Source organism: Vipera ursinii (genome assembly GCF_947247035.1).
Source record: "Vipera ursinii genome assembly, chromosome: 7".
Classification (NCBI taxonomy): domain Eukaryota; kingdom Metazoa; phylum Chordata; class Lepidosauria; order Squamata; family Viperidae; genus Vipera; species Vipera ursinii.
In genome coordinates this window covers 37427290-37451072 of record NC_139521.1, presented here as the reverse complement: position 1 = coordinate 37451072, position 23783 = coordinate 37427290, and the positions used below count along the sequence as shown (strand labels likewise).

The window sequence follows — 23783 nt, the reverse complement described above, 5'->3', positions numbered from 1 at the left end:
CAAAGCCACCAAATCAAACTTTGACCTTAAATGATGAACTGACAATCCAAAAACAAATAGAAGAAGTGGAAACTAACATCAAAATAGGAGACTGCAAAGAGCAACAAATGCAGCCTACAGAGAACCTTGAAGTCCAAACTCTAACTTCAACTACAAAACTTACAACTCAAAAAACAACAATACCCAAAGAAAGCAACATTAAGAGTGAAGATATCAAAGGCCTTCAAATATAGTACGTTGAGGATTCAGCTAATCAAACGATAACAACATCAGCTACTACTTTCTACCTAAGCCAGATGGAAATGGAAGAAGAAAAAGACCAGACTGAATTAATGACAATTATATTACATCAAACATCAAAAACTGAGCTATTTCAATGACTATAAAGGGGATACCTGGTTTGAGAAACTGTCATTTGGATGATCTCCTCGGATTCAAATAAGAGGTGGAGGAAGAAAGGGAGACACATTTAAGAATTTAAAGGCATTAAGATGGAAGCCTGATTGTCATAAAAGGAAGGCGAGAGTTATATTTAAAAAAATAGCCTTGTCTCTTTTTTGGGGATTTGTAAGGACAGAGCTTAAAAAATCTCTTTTGATGGACTAAGGGGAATCTATATATATGTTAAATGCTTGTTAACTATTTAGATTACCTTGCTAGGCCCCAAACATGGGACAAATCTTTATTTCCTGTTTCGGCCTAACCGAAGGCCATCCACAGGCAGTAGTCACAACAGTGACAGCTCATATTTGTGTAAATTTTAGATTGCTAACAAAGAATTAAAGGGAGACTGATATGCATTTCAAACTTATTTGTTTTCATCAGTCAGCCATACCCTTCTGAGATTCGAACCTGGGCTGATTGCACATTAGACAGTTGTTTTAACCTCTAGGCCACAAGCTCTATCTCACTTTGTTAGCTGAGAAGCAAGGGAGATATGTGTTAAATGCTTGTTAACTATTCTTTGTTAGCAATCTAAAATTTACACAAATATGAGCTGTCACTGTTGTGACTACTGCCTGTGGATGGCCTTCGGTTAGGCCGAAACAGGAAATAAAGATTTGTCCCATGTTTGGGGCCTAGCAAGATAATCTAAATAGTTAACAAGCATTTAACACATATCTCCCTTGCTTCTCAGCTAAAAAAGTGAGATAGAGCTTGTGGCCTAGAGGTTAAAACAGCTGCCTAATGTGCAATCAGCCCAGGTTCGAATCTCAGAAGGGTATCGCTAACTGATGAAAACAAATAAGTTTGAAATGTATAGCAGTCTCCTTTTAATTCTTTGTTAGCAATCTAAAATTTACATATATATATATACATACACACACACACACACACACACATATATATGTATATGTGTGTGTGTGTGTGTATATATATATATATATATATATATATATATATATATATATATATATATATATATATATATATATATATATATATATATATATATATATTCAAATTGCTAATAAAGAATTTGGGAGGCTAAGATGATCATTTCGAACTTTTTATGTTCTCATCAGTTAGTCATACCCTTTATCTGAGATTCGAACCTGGGCTGATTATATATATCAGGCAGTGTTTTAACGTCCTGAGCCACGGGTTCTTTCTCCCTTTTTTATTAGCTGGAAGGCAAGGCAAATGTATGTTTAAGTATTTGTCAAGGCTTTTTGAATGCACCTTGCTAATTAACTCTTTCATTCCTGTTTTGGCCCGACTAATTTGCACAAATAATGAGCTGTCATAAGCTGACTAGTTCCTGTGGATAAGCCCTGAGTCGGGCCAAAACAGGAATGAAAGAGTTAATTAGCAAGGTCCATTCAAAAAGCCTTGACAAATACTTAAACATACATTTGCCTTGCCTTCCAGCTAATAAAAAAGGGAGAAAGAACCCGTGGCTCAGGACGTTAAAACACTGCCTGATATATATAATCAGCCCAGGTTCGAATCTCAGATAAAGGGTATGACTAACTGATGAGAACATAAAAAGTTCGAAATGATCATCTAAGCCTCCCAAATTCTTTATTAGCAATTTGAATAATTTGCACAAATAATGAGCTGTCATAAGCTGACTAGTTCCTGTGGATAAGCCCTGAGTCGGGCCAAAACAGGAATGAAAGAGTTAATTAGCAAGGTCCATTCAAAAAGCCTTGACAAATACTTAAACACACACACACATATATATATATGGATCTTTGGTTATTCGGGTTTTTCCCCGCGTAGAACTAAAGGTGTAGGGGCGACGTTTCGACGGAATCCCATCCGTCATCATCAGGCTGGAGGCTTCTGCTTCCTTCTTCTGGGAGAAGCATGTGGCTGTTTGTTCCTCTTTTTTAAACTGCCAGAGGGGGTGTGTTCTGTGGGTGGAGGTTGCTCTGATTGGGTGGGGGAGTAAGTGTGTTCTGATTGGGTGGGAGTGTGTTTTGAATGGTGGGTGTGTTCTGATTGGGTGGGGGTGTGTTTTGAGTGGATGGGCTGGTCTCAGCTGCCAGCCTTAGACCTGAGCTGGTGAGTTGTGCTGCTTTTGTTCGGCTTCTTGTTTGTGGTGGTGCCATGTTTTTATAGTGGGTGTCAGTTTGCTTATTGTGTGGTTTGGAGGGGTTTAAAGTGGCTGATGTTGCAGCTGTGGTTAGGTTTCTGTTTTGTGGTTGTGCCTCGTTATCATTGTGGGTTCGGATTTGCTTTTTGAATGGTTATGTGTTGGTGATGTCATGTGTTATCATGAGTTTGGGTCTATCATTCTTGGTGGTTGAGACTCGTCTGTCAATCAAGGCGGGTTTCCAAATGGTTGGTAGGCGAGAGGTATCATCTCGTTTGTTTATGCTGTGGGGGCGTTTTTCTATCTCAATGGCTTCTCTGATTATTCTGTTGTTAAAATGTTCAATTTTGGCGATAGTTTTGGTTTTTTTAAAATCAATTTCATGTCCCGTGGCTTCAAAGTGTTGGACCAGGGATGAAGTTTGTTCTCCTTTTCTGAGTGAGTTTTTGTGCTCTTCAATGCGTGCACTTATTCTTCTGTTGGTCTGTCCGATGTATGTGGTGGGACAGGTGGAGCATGGGATTTCGTATACTCCTTGGTTTTCTAAGCCAATTATGCCCTTGGGGTTTCTTAGGATGGTGGATATTTTTCTGTCTGTGTAGAATGCTGTTTTGATGTTGTGTTTTTGGAGGACCTTGCTGATTCTGTCTGTGGTCCCTTTTAAGTATGGGAGGAGGGCTTTGCCATTTTCTTGTTCTCTGTCTTGGGTTTTTGTGGGTGTCTCTCTTCGGATTAAGTTGGTAATCGTGTTTCTTTGGAATCCATTGGCTGTTAGTACATTAGTGAGAGTGTGTAGTTCGGTTTTTTGGTGTTGTTCATCAGCTAGGTGTTTTGTTCTGGAGATGAGTGTCTTGGCTACGGAGTTGATCTGTGCTGGGTGGTGGTGTGAGAGTGCATTCAGATAGCGGTTTGTGTGTGTTTTTTTATGGTAGATAGTGTGTCCTAGGGAGCCGTTGGATTTCTTGTAGACTAAGACATCAAGGAAGGGAAGTTGATTGTTAGCTTCTGTTTCCATGGTGAATTGTATTTTGGGGTGTAGGCTATTGAGGTGTGTGAGGAAGTCATCCAGTTTTTCTTTGCCGTGTGGCCAGATTACGAAGGTGTCATCTACGTATCTGAGCCAGAGTTTGGGTTTGTGGTTGGATTTTTCTAGAGCGAGGGTTTCAAAGTGTTCCATGTAGAGGTTTGCGCTGACAGGTGAAAGGGGTGATCCCATGGGTGCTCCTTCCATTTGTTTGTATCTTTGTCCATTGTAGATGAAGTATGTGTTAGATAGACAGTGGTTGGTCAGATCTAGGATGTGTTTTGGGGGGTTGTATTTATTTTGGATAGCTGTCAAGGCTTCTTTGATTGGCACTTGGGTGAAGAGGGATACGACATCGAAGCTCACAAGTAGGTCACAGGGCTGTAAGTTTAGTTTACTTATGATCTCTATGAAATGGAATGAATCTTGTACGTGTGAGGTGATGGAATTTGCGTAAGGCTGTAGTTGTTTGGCAAGAAATTTGGCTAGATTTTGTAGAGGTGAGCCTATGGAGCTGACTATGGGTCTGAGTGGGGTTCCTTCTTTGTGTATCTTGGGCAGACCATAGAGCTTAGGACATCTGGATGATTTTTCTCTGGGAATGATTGTTTTCTGGATCTCTTCACTGATGGGGGTGGCTTTTATTTTGGATTTTGTGGTTTTTTTCCAGGTAGGTGGTGGGATCTGTCTTGAGGAGTTTGTATGTGGAGTCTCGGAGTAGGTTGGATAATTTGGTATGGTAGTCAGATGAGTTCATTACCACCGTGGCGTTGCCTTTGTCTGCTGGCAGAATGATTATGCTGGTGTCATTTTTTAGGTTAAGTAGTGCTGTCTGTTCCTCTTTGGGTAAGTTGCTTTTGGGTGGTTTGCTGGTGCAGAGGATGTTGGTCACTTCGAGTCTGATTTTGTTGGCGTCATCAGGGTTAATTTTGGTCAGGCTGGATTCGACTCCGCATATAATGGTTTCCGTGGGAATGTGTTTGGGAGCGACTGCAAAATTAAATCCTTTAGACAGGACGTTGGTTTCGGCTTTGGTGAGAATCCTATCTGAGATGTTGTGCACAGTTTGTTTCATGTGTTGCTGTGAGAGAGGAGGGGTTTGTTTCTGGCGTTCCTTTAGTCTTCGGAGTTTATTGGTGTGTGTGTCTGTTTTGTAGGCAGTCTCTGTTTCAGCTCTCCAGACAGCGATTTGTTTGAATTTGTCCCAAAGTGTGGGGTGGATCTTGTTGCTGAGTTTGAGGTGAAGTGTGAGGAGGTCTCTGTTGATTTGGTCCAGGAGGAATCTTTTTGTGTGGAGTTCATTTCTGATTAGGGCCAGTTCAGTTCTTATCAGGATGCGTTTGATGGCTGCAGAGTTGGAGTGGAATTTCAATTGGAAGGATGTGGGGATTAAATTTTGATCTCGGCAGTTGCGTAGGAATGTGAGGTCACACAGAATGGAAGCTCTTCGTACTTCGAGTTTTTCATAGGTCCTAGTTAGCTGGTGGATTTCCTCCCCGTAGAGGTAAGATATTTGTTTTCTGAGGTTTTCGCGGGTGTTCGTATGTGGATCTTTGGTTATTCGGGTTTTTCCCCGCGTAGAACTAAAGGTGTAGGCGCGACGTTTCGACGGAATCCCATCCGTCATCATCAGGCTGGAGGCTTCTCAGGATATTACAACACAACAAAAAACCCCACCCATTCAGAACACACCCCACCCAACCAGAAGACAGCCACGCCTCCAACCAATCAGAAGACAACCACGCATCCACCCAATCAGAAGACAGCCACGCCTCAGAACACAGCCCCACCGGCAGTTGGAAGGAAAGGAATAGACAGACCACGCATTGCTCCTGAAAGCAGCAGGAGGAACACTCCGGCCTGATGATGACGGATGGGATTTCGTCGAAACGTCGCCACAACTTTCTGAAGATGAAAGGAACGCGGGAAGAAACCCGAGACTCTAGATCTACATATATATATATATATATATATATATATATATATATATATATATATATATATATATATATATATATATATATATATATACTATTCAAATTGCTAATAAAGAATTTGGGAGGCTGAGATGATCATTTCAAACTTCTTATGTTCTCGTCAGTCAGTCATACCCTTTATCTGAGATTTGAACCTGGGCGGATTATATATTAGGCAGTTTTAACTTCCTGAGCCACAGGTTCTTTCTCTCTTTTATTAGCTAGAAGGCAAGGGAAATATATGTGTTCGAATCTCAGATAAAGGGTATGACTGACTGACGAGAACATAAGAAGTTCGAAATGATCATCTCAACCTCCCAAATTCTTTATTAGCAATTTGAATAATTTACACAAATAATGAGCTGTCATAAGTTGACTATATCCTGTGTATAGCCTTGGGTCAGGCCAAAGCAGGAAATAAAGAGTTAATTAGCAAGGTGCATTCAAAAGCCTTGACAAATACTTAACACACACACATACACATACATATACATATACATACATACATACATACATACATACATATATATATATATATATATATATATATATATATAAACTGATTTTATATTTAGGTTTTAGATCTTTAAAGGAAAAGAAAATTAAGCTTCTAGAAGATAATTTTGAACTATACTATAGAATCTAGAATTTTATAACAAAAGATAGTAATTTAATAATTGTTTAACGGTTAAGACAAAAAATATTTTTCTAATAATTGGTGATTTGTTAAGATGAAAACTAGATTTTACTGATAAAACATAAAAATGTTTTGTAATCAACAATGTAAGTTTTGTAGACAAGAGAATTATTCTTTATTGAAATAGGGAATTGTGGGTTACCCAAAAATTAAGCTTTCTTTTGTATATTATAGGCTACTCTAGAGTATTTTATTGCAATTCGATAAAACTTAAAAACAGGATATTGATGTGTATTAGTGAAAGTATATTGAAAATTCTGTTAATTGACAAAGTCACAACTAGAAATGTATTAACTTGATTATTTTGACTATGTGATAACTGGCGCACCAACTTCCTCAGATCCTGGATGAAGCGGTTTATCTAGACCCGTACCAATCGGGTTTCAGGCCGGGCTACAGCACGGAGACGGCATTGGTCGCTCTGATGAATGATCTCTGGAGAGCCCGGGACAGGGGCCATTCCTCTGTCCTAGTCTTATTAGACCTCTCGGCGGCTTTCGATACCATCGACCATGGTATCTTGCTGCGACGCCTCAGGGGACTGGGAGTGGGAGGCACGGTTCTGTGTTGGTTCTCCTCCTTTCTCCAGGGTCGCTCGCAGTCGGTGCTGACAGGGGGACAGAGATCGACCCCGAGGCCTCTCGCTTGCGGAGTCCCTCAGGGGTCGGTCCTCTCGCCTCTCCTGTTCAACATCTACATGAAACCGCTGGGTGAGATCATTCGCAGTTTTGGAGTAGGGTACCATCAGTATGCTGATGACACCCAGCTTTTTATCTCAACTCCAAACAATATCAGTGATGCCCTAGACGTGATGTCCCGCTGCCTGAAAGCGGTCCGGGAATGGATGGGGAGGAACAGGCTTCAACTGAACCCGGACAAGACTGAATGGCTGTACGTACCGGCAAGCCAGGATATTCAGAACGTCCCATTGCTTAACATCGGGGACAAGTTACTACCCCCTGTTGATAGGGCCCGCAACCTGGGTGTCCTCCTAGACTCGCAGCTCTCCCTGGAAGACCACATAGGAGCTGTGACCAAGGGGGCCTTCTCCCGGGTTAGACTAGTTCGCCAACTACGGCCTTATCTGGACCTGGATTCCTTACGTACAGTCACCCATGCCCTTGTGACCTCTCGCCTAGACTACTGTAACGCTCTCTACATGGGGCTGCCCTTGAGATCCACTCGGAAGCTTCAACTGGTGCAAAGTGCAGCGGCACGGACACTCTTGGGAGCCTCCCGATACTCCCATATCACACCTCTCCTCCGTGCGCTGCACTGGCTTCCGGTTGCCTTCCGTGTGAAGTTCAAGGTGCTAACAATGACATACAAAGCCCTACATGGCATGGGTCCGGACTACCTACGGGAGCACCTTCTGCCAATGTCAGCACCCCACCGTCCTGTGCGCTCCCACAGAGAGGGCCTCCTCAGGGTGCCACCGCTCAAGGAATGTCGGCTGGTGGCCCCCAGGGGGAGGGCATTCTCAGTGGGTGCGCCAGCCCTCTGGAACAGCTTACCAACCGAAATCCGGATGGCCCCCGACCTCCGTACCTTCCGACGCGACCTAAAAACCTTCCTGTTCCAGCAGTCCGGCCTGGCATGATAGCTTTAATTGGGGTCCCAGTTTGTTTTTACTATTGTTTTTTATTGTTTTTTATTGTTCAATCTGTATACCTTCCTTCCTCTGTACACCGCCCCGAGTCCCTCGGGAGAAGGGCGGTCTATAAAAACAAATAAATAAATAAATAAATAAACTAAGGGAGTCAGAGAGGGAATCCTTGTTGATGCAACCTGAACTATTTACAAACAACTTGTAATTTGTTACTTTGACTACCCAACCACCGTATTGCTTCACAAATACATGTATATGTAAATATTAAAAAATCAATAAAACTTGTATATATATATAAAAGAAGAAGATAGACAGACAGATGCTATAGATAAACATCACAATGTCAGGATTCATGTATCACAGGGGTGTCAAACTGCTGGCCTGTAGGCCATTTGCATCATGTGGAGGCTGCACCCACCCCAGCTCCGGCAATGCGAAAAGTCACTTGACGCGGGGAGTTTGACACCTGTGATGTAACACATTAAACCAAAATGAACCAAATTATTTTGATTGACTACTATAAATAAAGTTTAGGTACAAATGTTTAGGTACAAATGTTGTCCAGATAAGGTAGATCCTTCATCAATAAATATTCTCAGAACCGTGTTTAAGGAATTGATACAGAAAAGCATAATAATTGTCTGGATGCTCAGATTTTGGTGACCATGATTTATCATGCTGTTAAGTTAGTAGGCTGCCCAATACTGATGCAGGTAGGATTTTCTAGATAATGAATGATGCACATTGAATAACTGAAATGTATTGTATAAAGCCTTCTGGAGACTATGGGCAATCCTTAAGAGTTTAATCTTATAACTTTTGGTTTAAAGGTTCAGTTGGATTTTATTTCATGTGCAAAATGTAGAGTTTGTCTTTCAGATCAAATCTGCATGGAAAGCAGAAACATCTGGTTTAAAAGGAACTTAATACAGGATTCTTTCATGCAGAGCACATGCTTGCTCTGCTGATGAAGAATAAATTATAACTTTGTTAGCTGAAACAGCATTTTTTAGCAATTAAAGCGCAATATGATGTTTTTTCATCCCTTTGAAATTAAATGAGCAACTTTCATATGCAAAATTGTCTTGGTAAACTATTACTTTCCAAAACTGTGTGATGCTAAACCCCTTCTGTGATGTGCACTGATTTATTTTGTAACTGCTGTACATAAATTCTGAAACTATGGAGTGTTGACAAAGAATGGTTTACAACTAAAATGTGGATTTCTAAACAACATAAATATGAAAAAAATCATTTCGTCCTACAAATCCATAATTGTTTTTGAAAAGTTTGGCATTTTTCTCTCTGAAACTTTATTAATTTATTCAACATTTGCCAGCTTACCTAAAATAAGTAGCAGTTGCACTGAAGTGAGCCGCAGTATGTGTAAAATACCAATTGTGTGTGTGTGTAGGGAATATGTTTTCTGTTGCTATTTAAATCCTACATTAATCTATCCTATGTGCATCTCATGTAACCTGCATCTCATGAAATCTTATGACTTTTTAATAAAATTTGGCAATCGGAAAAGGTTCTACCAGATTCCTTCTGATTTTTTGTATCCATAGTTCTCCCTCTTCAATGTCTGCAGTTCTTGTAGGTATACCAAAAAATTAAGGTTTACATTTTGTAGTTCTTTTCCTCTTTCACCTTACCCAGATTAGACAGTTCAGAAACTGTCGGTATTCTTGTTAAAATATAAACAGTTCCTTTTCACAAAGGTTTTTTTTTTTGCTATAATCCTCTTAAATTGTGTTTATGAGCAAGCCTAATTCTGTAGAAGAGAGGTCTCCAACCTTTCTGGGCTCGAGAACTGGAGGAAAGAAGAGCAGCTGCAAAATTGGTGCTCACGTGTGTGCACATTCATGAGGCCATGCACACTGGCATGGCATGCGCTGGTGCTGTGAGTATGCGTGAACAGCTGCACATCCCCCACAGTGGCTAGCGGCCCTTTTGTGCATGTGCAAATGGGCCACACTAACCACCTGGGCTAGCGGCACATGCGCAAATGGGCTGTGGACACCCGTCCCACACTAGCATCTCTGTTCAAGCCTATGCGCATGCGCAAATGGGGCTGTGGGCATGAGTGGGGGGAATGCGTGCCCACATATGAGCACATCAGCCAGCCGTTTCTGCGGCCCACTGGCCAAGAGACCATAGGTTGGGGAGCCCTGCTATAGGAAATAGCTGTTTAGTTTGTTTTCAGATTGGCCACAAGGCCAGTAGTAAAACCCAGATGGATTGTGAAAGTAAAGAACATCAAAAATGTCTGGATAACATTTTGTTCAAATTCTTCTTTGTGGGGGCTTGGCATTTTCAGTGCATTATGGTTTAACACAGCTTTAGCAGAAAGAAAAATGCATTGTCTGCATACTATTTTACAGTTGATATTGTCTTGGACAAGATGAATAACTAGGACATAGGATTGTGTTTATTTTAAACATTTTTTCTAAATAGAGATTTTTGAATGAACAAATAGAAAAAGGATAAGGATCTGAGCCCACAGACTGCCCTTCATATTTTCAAATAATTGTTCATGCAAAATAAAGATTCTCTTCTGAAATGAAGAACTTCTGCAGGAGTATCTATGCAAACATATAAACCTTCCTTCCCCACTTTATTATGTTGGCCCGCTGACTAGTAGCAATTATAAGATTGCATCCCAAAAGTAATAATTGAGTATTGTAAGTCTGCTGATCATTACAGTTAAATATAACCATATTAGAACCAGCTGTTGAAAATAAAACCAAACTTCTTAATTTATAAAGAAATTGTACTAATAAGAATGTAGCAGCAGACAGATGTTATTTTAAAAGCTCAATTCTTTATTCTAAAACATAACTAATTTTTAAAAATTATGAATGGAATAAGAGCTGAATCCTTTATTATAATTATTGCAACACAGTCTCTATGGTATTACAGAAAATTGATATGCAGAAACCAAAAATCTTGTCAGCAGTTCTTGAAAATGCAGAGTAAAGTTAAAATGTTCCTTGATGGATCCTAGTCTTCATTTAATTAGCTGGACTTTCATATAAAAGTTTTGCATCCCATCAAGATCCAATTTATCAAAGACTTGAGCCATTCTCTTTATTTTGAAGTTGGCTTTCTTGTGAGCAGTTTTCATGACATAGCTACAGAATATCAGCAAGATAGCAATAACACTTACACTAATATCCCACTCCATAGTGCTTTACAGCACACTGAGCAATTTACAAATATCAGCATATTGCCCCCAACAATCTGGGACCTCATTTTACTGACCTCAGAAAGATGGAAGGCTGAGTCAACCATGAGCCGGTCAGAATTTAAGTTCTGACCAGGGCCAGAGTTAGCTTGCTATACTGCATTGTAACTTCTATGCCACCAGGGCTCATAACTAGATGTGTCTCAGAAAAAGTTCACATTTATACCTAGGTCAGGGCTAGGCAACTTTGGCTCTTTTATGACTCATGGACTTCAACTCCCAGAATTCCTGAGTCAGGTATGCTGACTCAGGAATTCTGGGAGTTGAAGTCCATGAGTCATAAAAAAGCCGAAGTTGCCTACCCCTGACCTAGTGCTATTCTATAGTTGATGTTCAGCAGTTGTCCATTTCAGGTTAGTAGATTGTATGGGGATGCCTGAGATTTCTGAAAGATGAGTGACATTAAAACAGTAATAACAGAAAAGCTGTATGCTTTAAAGAAAAGAAAAACAATTGACTGCTATAAAGTAAGTCATTTACACATATTAAATATTTCACTTTTGGCTCAAGAGAGATCTGGTAATGAGATCAGAATAGTATCAGAATACTAGCTGAAATGATAGAAGCAGCTAGCAACTTAATTAACTATTAACCAACATCTGTTCCGGTTAATTGATTGAAGGAAAAAGAGATAATGCCTTCTGTTGCATTATTGGACTGCCATCCATCAGTACAGACAGTCCCCAAGTTAAGAACTTCCAACTTAAAAGCAACCCCTACCTGTTACAAAATGGCAGACTGCTAACCCATTCTAGTACTCTTTCCTCAAGTTAACAAATCATTGAAACTGCAATGCTTTTATGAGCGTCACAGCATACTGTGTGTGTGTTTTTAATAGATAGCCTATTTTCAGCCATTTGTGAAAGCATTGCGTGGCTTCAGCAGTTTGTCAGCTTGAGGAAGCAGTTTCTTGGCCTTTTTAGTCAGATCGCTTGCCCTTCAAGAAACCTAATCGTAACCCTTCAGGACCATGAGAGATTGAATTCCAGTACATTTTCCTTGAATTGGGTTCTCCTTGTTGGACATTTGTGGCCTCTTAATTCAGTTTTAAGGTATAAAACGTAAAGTTATAACAAGTTTGTTTTTGTTGTTTTTCATCCTTGTAGGCAGAAGTAGAGGTCCAGTAGCCTCATTGAGACTTAAATACAAATTCGGGTTAAAGACAGAGTTAGGGAATGGAACTCATTCTTAAACTGGGGACTGCCTGTACTCTTGTTTCCGTATGTGGGAAAGAATATATTAATGTTAGATTTCATTTTGAGCTTTAGAATGGTCTGTTTGTATGTAGGTATTTAATGAAAGAAGATAGATTAATGCAGAAGCCAATATCTCTTGTCAAACTGTGTTAATATCACATTGAACCCAATGATTTGGAGCTTTAGCAGTTTAGTTCTGAATGCATTTTACATTGGCTGTAGCTAAAGGAAATGATCATGCTTTTTATGCTTTTATATAGTGAAGTGTGTCTGTTTCTTAATGTTGTCATTTTTGCATGCACATCTCATAAGTTACAAATGCTTCTATACTTAGAACAAATTTGCTCTTGGATTCCTAAATGTATCTGCCTCTGACATATATAGAGCAAGGAGAGAAAAACAAGTAACTTTTTTTTTGATTCAGCAGATATTTTAAATCATCAATAGGTTGCACATTCATATTATGTCAATTTTTGCCATTGCCTGTTTCCTAGAGCCAAGAGCTGGCCAAAGTTCACCCAGCTGGCCTTCATATCGGACTAGAACTCAGACACTTAATTCCCTTAACCACTATACCAAATTGGCTCTTTTTAGAAATATACAAATTGCAGTTCTAATGTGGAGAGGTTCACTGTAGGAAAAACTGGCTTGTATGTTTCAATTCCGTGACATCTGAATGTGGATTTGAACATTTCCTTTTAACTTTCTTTCATATACATGTTGTTCAGATAGACCTTTACTTACAGCCCCAAATGGCTGTTCTGTTACAGAAATGCTGAAAAAAAAACTTATGACCAGTCCTTGTAGTTACAACCATCACAGCACCCTACAGGCACATGATCAAAGTTCAACTGGCCTGTATTTGCAACAGTTGCAGCATTCCCCAGACTCATGTGATCACTATTTGTGAGCTTCCCAGCTGGCTTTCAACAAGCAAAATCAGTGGGGGAAGCCAGATTTGTTTAACAACCATATGGTTCACTTAACAGTGGTAGCGATTCACTTAACAACCATGGCAAAAAGGTTATAAAATCGGCCATGACTCACTTAGCAACAGCCTTGCTTAGCAATTAAATTTCTGGTCCCAATTGTGGGAATAAGTCGAGGACTATCTGTATATGTGTTAAATGATAAATCTTTAAAAAAGAACTTTAGTTTTTAAATTAACAAATGTGAGAGCTGTGTTTAAAAGTTTGTTTTGCAATAATTGTACAAATATTCCAATTTTTCCAAAGTTCCAAAATGGAATTTTCCAGTATGCAACTTAGTGTTTTAAAGGTATAAGCATCGGCATTTCTCTGTGGAAAGGATGCATATAGGGATTGTTTGGAGCTGTGGCATGTGCCTGACTTGTCCAAGCTAGAAGAGTGTTTGTACAATAGAGAAATCTTTTTAGCTAACCCTTAGCTTCTTTCTTGAAGTCTCCTTTTGTTTTGTATTTGATTCTCTCAAGTAGAATCAAGCAGAACAAAAATCTATTTCCTTCCCAGATATTTCATAAGCAAAGTATGAAAGACCTGGCATTCCTGTATTTGGAAAACGTGGTGGTGGTGGCAAGTGGTCTCTCTCTCCCTCTCCCTCTCTCCCTCTCTTTCTCTCTTTCTCAGAGAGATCTTCCCTATAAGCTGTATCTTATCAAAGCCTTGCATCCATCAGTTCACTTTTATGTAATACTAGTGTATGCTGTATTTTTCTAGTAATGTCCCATGATTTGAAGCAGTTTAATTTTCTCATCTTCAAAGCAGCAAATATATATTATCTTGTCTTCTCTTCTTTGAGTACTGAGCAGCATACCTTGCCTTTACTACATTAGTGTTATACTCAGCTGAATATCCTGTTGCCTCCATTTTATTTTGTTTCCTAATATTGACTAGTGTGTCTCATAATAAAGGTATTAATGCACACAGAAACGGATTAATGAATTCAGGTTCTTCATGGAACAGGCTGCTCAGATTGGGTGGCCAATAAAAAGTACATGTTGACCTTCCTTAAGCGAGCTGTGGTTAATTACTTATCAAAGCAATTTCAAGAGTAGGTTTTTGAGAACATTTGATTAAAAACCATTAAAGAATATGCTGCCCTTCATTTCTTGGAATAGAAAAATGTGCATACTGGTTCAGTAAATGTTATAAATAAATCCTTTCCTTCTAGTAGTAGTTTTTGTGTAGAGAGTCATAGTAGGTCTGCTGATAAACAAGAAAATGATTAATCATTTTGAACTTAGGAAATATATACATAAAGTTATAGCAATGAAATGAGAAAAAGAGAAAGGAAAAGATTCTTCAAACAGTTCAAAGAGAAATATATACAGAAGTAGAAAATTTAGAAGAAGAAATCTGAAATTGGAGGGAATGCCTAGTTTATTTAAAGAAAAAGAAATGTCTTACAACCTATAATAAAGGTAAAGGTTCCCCTGCACATGAGTGCTAGTCGTTTCCGACTCTAGGGGCCAGTGCTCATCTCCGTTTCAAAGCCGAAGAGCCAGCGCTTGTCCGAGGACGTCTCCGTGGTCATGTGGCCGGCATGACTAGACCCCAAAAGGCGCACGGAACGCTGTTACCTTCCCACCGTAGTGGTCCCTATTTTTATACTTGCATTTTTACGTGCTTTCGAACTGCTAGGTTGGCAGAAGCTGGGACGAGTAACAGGCGCTCACTCTGTTATGCGGCCACAAACCACATTTATACCTGAAAAATTTGAAAGTCTTATTCAAAATCAAATATTCCAATTTGTACATACCTTTTTGCAGCAGGCTGGGGCTTCTAGGCCTAGGAAGATCGGCACTGAAATGTAGATTACAATTATTGCAAACAACCGTCTGTTCCAGCAAGGCTTCCTTAATGCAAGAATCTAGGAGTGAGGTTTACTTTGCCCTATTTACAGTCAAGGTGGAATTTGAATTCTTTGAGACTGGTTGGTGATTGGATACTTCTTGGAAACTATTCATTGATTATTAGTGAGTCATGGTATTAATTCTGTTCTATTGAGCCTGCCTTGTCAGTTTGTTAACGGTTTAGATCTTATACCTGATTGGGAGGTAATTTGTTTTCTAGTTTTATTATTCTGATAATGGTTGCTTCATTTGAGTTCATGGCTTTCAAGAATTCTTTGGCTCTTCTGCTGTTGCTTTAGTGAATTATTTCTTTGTGTACCCAGTCAAATGTATGGTTCATTCTAAAGGCACAAATAAGTACTTCTGTCCTAACAACTTCATTGTGGTTATGTGTTCTTTTTTTGTTTGCTATAATCAGCACCCTGTTTGTGCTAATAATGTTGGCTGAAATATTTGCAGTTGAATCTGTATGATGCCAGTTCCTTATTCAGTGTGCCATGTTTTGGTTACACAAAATTCTTTGTAGCATTTATGTGCTGTCTTCCTGAATCTATTCCCTCTCCCCCAAGATATGCATTTTTCTCAATTTCAGCAGTATTTACTAAGAGACAAAAAGACACTTTTCAAGAAATGTAAGCCCAGTTGACCATTTGGTTATCTGTAGATCTAGTGTTGTTTATGTGAGCATGTCTCACAATATCTGAAATCGGGTTGAAACTGGATTCTGACTTGTAGCAATTTCTCACTTATGTGACTGAAATCTCTGTGTGTGCCATATTGAGTGAGTCACAGAACAGAAAATGGGACTGTTCTAATTCACCTTGGGATCCTTCTGAGAAGGAGGTAGTGTTAAAACATTTGGTTCTTCTGGAGTATGTTTTTTTCTGGTCCTTTCCTCTAGCTCAAGCTTGCACTTTAATCCTTATAGTGCTTTGCCCGATACCTTCTGATTGTCAATTTCTTGTTCACATTCTGTTTTAATTGTTTAATTCTCACTGTTTCCTTGGTGTTTTTTAAATGTTTAAAGCACTGGTGGGTAATCGCCAAGCCACAAGAGACCTTCAAAACTCCCAAAAATGCATTCCCCAAGTTTGGCAGCAAAATATCCATGATTTAATGGTGCAAGTTCAGACTGCTCCTTTGGCTGAGGACATTTAAGAATGCATGGGGTGGTATTGGTTTGTCTCCAAGAAGCTTCCTGCTTTCACCTCCATCTGTGTCTCCCTTGAAAGACACTGCACCACAGATGCTATCTTGTGGTCTTCCAGAAGGTGATAAGGCTGGGTTTCACACCTGAATTCCAAATTTTAGTAATGCATGGTTTTAAATATTTTAATATATTAAATATGCAATTTTTCAGAAAACAAGATCTGTTAGCCTGAAAGTGCTAGAAGAGAAAGTGGCTTGGACCAATATGACATTAATGAGGGAGAATGACTGGGCTCCACATGGGAAAGTTCTTGGATAAAAATCTTAATATATGTGATTAAAAAGGAGGTATTCTATACAAATTAATTACTTTTGAGAACCTAAAGATCCTTTACCAATTAAAATGGATGTTTCTTAGGGTAATTGGATGAAATTAACTGATATGTTTTATATATATAGTTTTATATTTTGAAACAAAATATACAAAGCTGTTTGATTATATACCAGCAAGTATGTGGCAACTCTTAGCGACTACATAGATAGATTTTCTCCACGATGGCCTGCACCTAACTTGGTCCTACAGGTCTTCAAACTATGTACTCATGAACACTGGTGGCCATCCCTTCTTCCCTTTCCTTCCACCTTTCCTATTATTAGAGTTTCTCCAGAGAACTAGGCCTTTGCATCCTAAGTAAGATAATTTTAGACTGGTAGTTTTTACTTTGGGTGAGAACTTTGGGTTCATTGTTCATTGTTCATTGATCTATTTGTTTCTTTTCTTCAATATCCATGGTATTTTTTCCAAATAATTTTATTAAGAATTATCACTGAAGAGAATAAAAGTCAATACAAAACAAAAATACAAGGAGAAAGGAAAGGGAAGGAAGGAAGGAGAAAAAAAAAGTAACTTATTGCTTCAAAACAGAAGGTAAAAACAATTTTAGTAGCTTATCTCCATCTCTAAACAAAACATAATCTCTCTTCTCATAGCTAATCTCTTAGAGATAAGGAAAACAAGGTCCAAATGCTGTCAATCAGTTATTGTGAACAAAAATCCAGAAAGGCAACCAGGTACAACTATTTTCTTCTTTTAATTCTGGTAAGCAAGCCAATCTTATAAATCTTCTCTGGGTTTTTTTTTAATTAAGCTACAATTCCTCCCAAAAAATCTCAGGGGTAGTTTGCTGTTCTGAGTTTCAAAGTGAAAATCCTTCAGAACTTTTAACAGATTGCTTTTTTATCAATAAATAAAATTTATGCTTTTGTTTGTCACTTCTAAAAAAGTTTTGCAAGTATTAGCAGAGCTTTTTGTCTATCCAAAAGAAAAAAAACCCAGATCAGTTTCCTGGTTTAATGATTGCTCACATCCTTTAGGAAACAAGTCATTCATCAGATTCAGTTGTACTACATTTAAATCCCCCTTTAAATTAATTTCATAGACTTTCATTGCAGCTGGTTTATAAATTCATTAGAACATGCACTGTCAGTTTTATCAAGCATTTGATACATTCTGTCCAAAAATGTGGTTGAAAGATACTCAAAAATTTCTGCTACATTTTCTTTATTCTCTGGGCTCTAAAGTCCAGCCTTCAGAATAAAACAAAATAAAACAATACAAAAAGAAATCTCCTTTTTCTAATGAGAAAATATCTTCTAAATAATTCAAAACCATAATTCCAAATCCCTCTGGCCCCTTAATCTGTTATTAACTTTTCAAAATCTATATATTTAACACCCATTCGCTGCATAGTTTAAAAAAATCATGTATTTTTGAAACCTTTACAATAAAATTTACAACACTGTCTTTTAAGGAGGCAGAAACTCACTCAATGAATACAATAAAACCTTGCCAGTCCAAGGGTCTTGATTTATCCAATATGCAACAAATAAAATGAAATAAAAATCCAGAAAGGTGATTAAGATATAAAGTTCGGTCATGCTTTATGCCCACACTTACTGCTGTGCAAGTGTGATGCAGTCTTGACTCTCAACCACTCCATGCGTAAAGCAACCGTAATTGTTTCTGCTGTCTACTCATGAGCAGCTGTCCTGGGTCACATGGATGATACAACCTCTCCTTTGTTCCAGAGAGATTATGCCAGCAATTCTCTTCATAAAAATTGCTTTGCTAGCCAGTGAAAGCCAGCCAGGTGACAGCTCACCATGGCACATTCAGGAAGTGTCACTATCCATGGTATTCTCTGCAATCTTCCACAGCACAGTTCAAAAAAGCATCAATACTTTTTCTGTTTCTTCAAAGTCTATCTTCCAATTCCATAGAGTGTCATCGGGAATACCCTTTTCTGATCTATTATTATCTTTGTAGGTATAGACATATCAAAGCTTTTGAATTTCTTTTCCAAGGTCTTCAGTACTGCTTTCCTATTATTATATTTCTTGATTGCTTGTTCCTTTATTATTGATAATTTAGCTTAAAAAAAGAAGAAACTATTTCTCAGTTTAATATCTTCCTTGTCAATTCTAAGAGTGGTTATTCTTTCTATTGTCATTACTTCAGTCTTTTTATATTTAATTTCAGCCCCATTTTTAATGTGCTCCTTGACTTTTGTTACAAGAGCTTGCAGATCCTTTGCATTTGGGGCTATTAGGGTGTGTCATTAGCATAGCACAAGTTACTGATATTTCTTCTTCCAGTTGCAAATATTGCTCATCTTTCAAACCAGTTTTCCTTAGTATATACTCAGCATTGAGAACAGGATGAACTTATTCTTTAGATTTATATCCCGCATCTATGGCTTCATCAGTAACTCAAAGGTGGCAAACATGTCTAGCTCCTCCCTTCCTCAATTTTCTCCACAACAACCCTGTGAGGTGAGTTGGGCTGAAAGTGAATGCCTGACAAAGAATATGTGTTACAAAACACCGTATTTCTACCACACCACCTTCAGCTCCTAATTGTCAGTATAAGGTTTGATGCATACAAATAATTAACCTGGTCTAAGAGATTTCTTTATCATGATATGGTATAAAAATGTTTGACCCCCCCCTAGCATTTATTGATTTTCAAGACCATATGTCATTGTATTTCTGACAAACTAATATTTTGAATTGAACTCAGTTAAATTGAATAACTTATTTGGCCAAGCGTGGTTAGACACACAAGGAATTTGGCTCCAATGTAGACGCTATCAGTGTACATGAAGAAGCAACATAACAATAATAATAATAATAATACCAATAAGAGGGGGAGTAAAGAAAATAATAAGGATAAATAATAATACTACAGCCATATTATATGGGTAAACACACATAGACATTATATGGGTAAACACACATAGACATTAGCACTGTGAGAATTAGGTGTTCAGCATGAGGGGAAAAAAACTGTCCTTGTGTTTAGTTGCTTTGGCATGCCCGAGAGAGGAGGCGAAACAGTTTATTTCCAGCATCTAAGGGGTCTGCAGGTATCTTCTCATCCCTCCTAACCCATACAATATACATGTCTTCTATTGAAGGCAGGCTGTTTGTAGTTGTTCTTTCTACAGTCTTAACTGTCTGTTGAATTGCTTTGATCAGTTGCCAGTATATGGCTGTCATACTCTAAAGAAACAATGCCTTGTTCAGATTGTATACATTTTATCTTGAGTTATTGGTCACAAAGTCAGTAGGTTGCTAGCCACTTAAGATGTTTTTCATTGGCTCTTCCAGCCTGCCATTTATCGTATTCAGCTTTCTTTACATGGTATTATGCATGCATATTTGTTGAATGGCATCTTATTTACATGTACATTAACTGATTTTATTTTTTGTGAGTTTCCATCCATAGAATTTCTCGTTAATATCATTCAGCATTGTTTTTATCATTATTAATCAGTGAATAAAACTGAGAGGTCCAGCAGAACTAACAGGGATTTTGTACATTTTGACATGTACTTCCCAGCATAAATTATTTGTCAAGTTGATCATGTGTACCTGTATTATTATTTTTTCTTATTTATTTAAATTTATTGGTTGCTGTAGCCACCAAAAAACCCAGTGCAATCCTAGGCTGCATTAACAGAGGGATAGAATCAAGGTCATATGAAGTGTTAGTACCATGGTTAGTAAGACCACACTTGGAATACTGCATCTAGTTTTGGTCACCACAATATCAAAAAGATGTTGAGACTCTGGAAAGAGTGCAGAGAAGAGCAACAAAGATGATTATGGCTTGGAGACTAAAACATGAAGAACAATTGCAGGAATTGGGTGTGTCTAATCTAGTGAAAAGAAGGACTAGGGGTGAGATGATTGCAGTGTTCCAATATTTGAGGGGCTGCCAGAAAGAAGAGGGCGGTCAACTTATTTTTCGAAGCACCAGAAGGCAAGACAGGAAGCAATGGATAGAAACTAATCAAGGAGAGAAGCAACCTAGAACTAAGGAGAAATTTCCTGCAGAACAATTAATCAGTGGAACAGCTTGCCTTCAGAAGTTGTGGGTGCTCTATCACTGGAGGCTTTTAAGAAGAGACTGGACAGCATTTTGTCTGAAATAGTATAGGGTCTCCTGCTTGAGGAGGGGGTTAAACCTGAAGACCTCCAAGGTTCCTTCGAACTCTGTTATTCTGTGTTGTTCTGGACTGCAATGTTGGAGATGACATTGACAGAAATATACAACTGTTACCAAGGCAAAGGGGAATGATACATACTGTAGTTTAATTTCTGAGAAGCTAGATAATGTTTGAAGTGGCCTTCAAACATCTCCCAGATTCACTAAGTTATAAGAAAGATAAGAGGAATACCACAAACTGTCCCTTAGGCTCTATTATTATAGCCTATCTCAATAAAATATAATTCTTCTGGAGTTGATTCTATGTTCTAGTCTATTTGTGTGGCTGGCAGTAACCTGTATCCAGGCTTCAAACATTATCAAATGCATCAAGCTAATGGCTGGGCTATAGTGAAAAGACACCCTTTGGAGGACTTCACTGGGCAGAGTGATGGTGTCAATATAGGAGGCTGATATTTTTGCCCTCCTGGATTAAAAAAAAGTGTTGTGGCCAGCATTTTCTTTTGAAGCTATTTTAAAGCTATGTTAGAACTTTCAATACAGTAAAACTTTCTCAAACTATTAGAAACACACCACCGTCCAAATAATCATTGTCATCGTAGGATGATATTGAGATGTCACAGTGTGCTCAGACATTTTTATAAAAATGAAATATTGAAGGTTTTTGAAAATTGTTTATATGATGGAATTCATGTTTTCTACTACCAGCCCTTTAGTTAGATTTTACGTCTTGACTGCTTTTATCAAGCCTCATCTCTTCAAGGTTCTTGTCTATGTCCAAATGTTTAAAACTTAAAAAGCATCCAACATAACTGGACAAGCAGAGGCCACAGTTATATTTGTGAGATTTATGTAAATCTTAGTATCCTGTGTCAACAGAGATACCAGAAATTTTATTCAGAACAGGATGCATTATCCATTCAACCTTGATAACATGACAAGCTATTCCGAATCATCTGTTTCATATTGGTAGGAACTCACCAACTCTCTAATCCTGTGATAATCCTCTCATCTTAATCCTAAATTTACCATCTATAAATCTGTTGGCAACTCAGAGGCTGCCATTTTGGCCAACCAATGGGTGTTCACTATGTACTCTGAAAAAGTGTAACAGGAAACTGTTGTATTATTTTCTATAAGTCCATAGTGGCTTTTGCCCCATGAAGGTTTGGGTAATGAAATATCTGCAAGAAAACAACTAAGCTTAGAGACCACCAAGGACCCCTTCATGTTTATCATTCCCTGTTGAGAGAACCAACATGTGTAATTTCCGAATACTCGCTTTTTTTTCATTCACTCATTCATTTTGCAAATTTATATGGCTGCCCATCTTAATCAAATAGGGAGGTTATTATTATATTAGATGGCTGGAAGACAGTTTTGAAAGATCATTATTCATAATTGTAGATCTGCAGAGTGGCATCCAGAAATACTGTACTTAATATAATTGGGGGCAAATAGGTTTTGTGATTTGCCTCCGTAGTTGCAGATGCTAAGTTTTGTCCAGGTGAGTGGCATGGAGGCCAATAAAAAAATCCAGAAGCTAAGGAGTAAAAAGCTGGAAGAATCAGGCAAATGGTGGAGTATCTGGTCTGATCCCAGGTGGTGAACTGGACAAAAGAGTTATTTCAGAATGGTCAGATTTATAGAATCAAATCTTCACATCATCTATATCCTTCTAATATATAGGCTTTGTATTGTTATCTTACATAATTTCTTTATTATGGATTGACAGCTGCTATTAATACATGTTGTGGCAGCCCACTAACCAGTGAAATATGCATTTCTTTGGCTGTTGGGGGAGAAAGAGGAATTCTGGCACTTTGTTATGGCACTTAACTCTATTATACTTTTGTATTTCAATAGTACAAAATTGGCACTACATATGCCTAGTTAAATAATAGCTTTTCAAGAAGCTTTGATATGAATAGAAGATACTGTTCCAGGTTTTAATAATCTTTTTTTCAGTTCTGGGTGCAGAGTGACCTCCATGTCCCTTCTAATTAAGTTCAAATGGCCAAAATTTTCAGAGATTTTACTGAATACATGTGGGATTTTAATTAACCTATGGAATATAGTAATTTTGTAATTTATTAGATTCTATTTTTGAAAGGAGGCACCTGCAGTTGCTTATGTTACTCAGTCCTGTTCTGTTCTTTCAGACATCATTATTTCAGAAAAAATCATGAGCTGATACTACTATAATGTCTCCTTAAACCAACCAGGGAAATGGCAGTGTGAAATTATTCTAGCAGAAGCATTTATTAAGCTTGTGACTCCAGAAGTATAGTATACAAATTTTGCCAATATATATTTATGGCAGCATCCTGGCATATAAAACTTTTTTAACGCCTTTATCTTTGTGCTTGATTTCAGAATCTTTTAGCAGAGAAGGTGGAACAGCTTATTGAATGGAGTTCAAGGCGCTCAGTCATCCGTATGAATGGAGATAAATTCAGAAGGTTTGTGAAGGCGCCACCTCGCAACTATTCAGTGATTGTGATGTTTACAGCTTTGCAGCCACAGAGACAATGCTCAGTTTGCAGGTAAGTCCTCTTCTCTCCTCTATTAAAAGTTTCTTAGCTACTTAATTGGCACATCTAGCATTTCCCCCTAACAGGTTAGACAGAGTGTCACAAAACAGTCCAAGAAGTCACTTATTTTATCAGATGGGCAGCCATACAGACATGAAAAATAAATAAAGTCTGATAAAGTGAATTTATTGTAGAAAAGCTAAAAAAGTCTTTATGAATGTTTATAAAAGTTATAATAGTGTTAAAATTTCTTGATTCTCTTCATCTTACCAGTTCCATGTAAAGAGTAAGAAGAGATTCTTTGTTTAGAGGAGATGCAGTACAGTTTCCATCTGCTCTTCCTTCTGCTAATGGCCTGATCTACTGTCAGGTTTGGACCATGTGAGAATTTATACAATCCATATAGCATCTGGACCGAATAATGCTGAATTTCCTCCTGTATGTCTGCAGGAAATGGGTGAAACAT

At 38.3% G+C, this 23783-nt stretch overlaps 1 protein-coding gene across 1 annotated transcript in view; it reads left to right on the top strand.

Moving 5' to 3' along the window:
• The window catches only part of TUSC3 (tumor suppressor candidate 3), a 163488-nt gene that overhangs the window by 29810 nt on the left and 109895 nt on the right, over nucleotides 1-23783 (top strand). The window contains exon 2 of the mRNA XM_083367761.1: nucleotides 23160-23329. Coding sequence (XP_083223887.1) covers nucleotides 23160-23329 — 170 coding nt within the window. The remainder of the gene's footprint in view (nucleotides 1-23159; nucleotides 23330-23783) is intronic.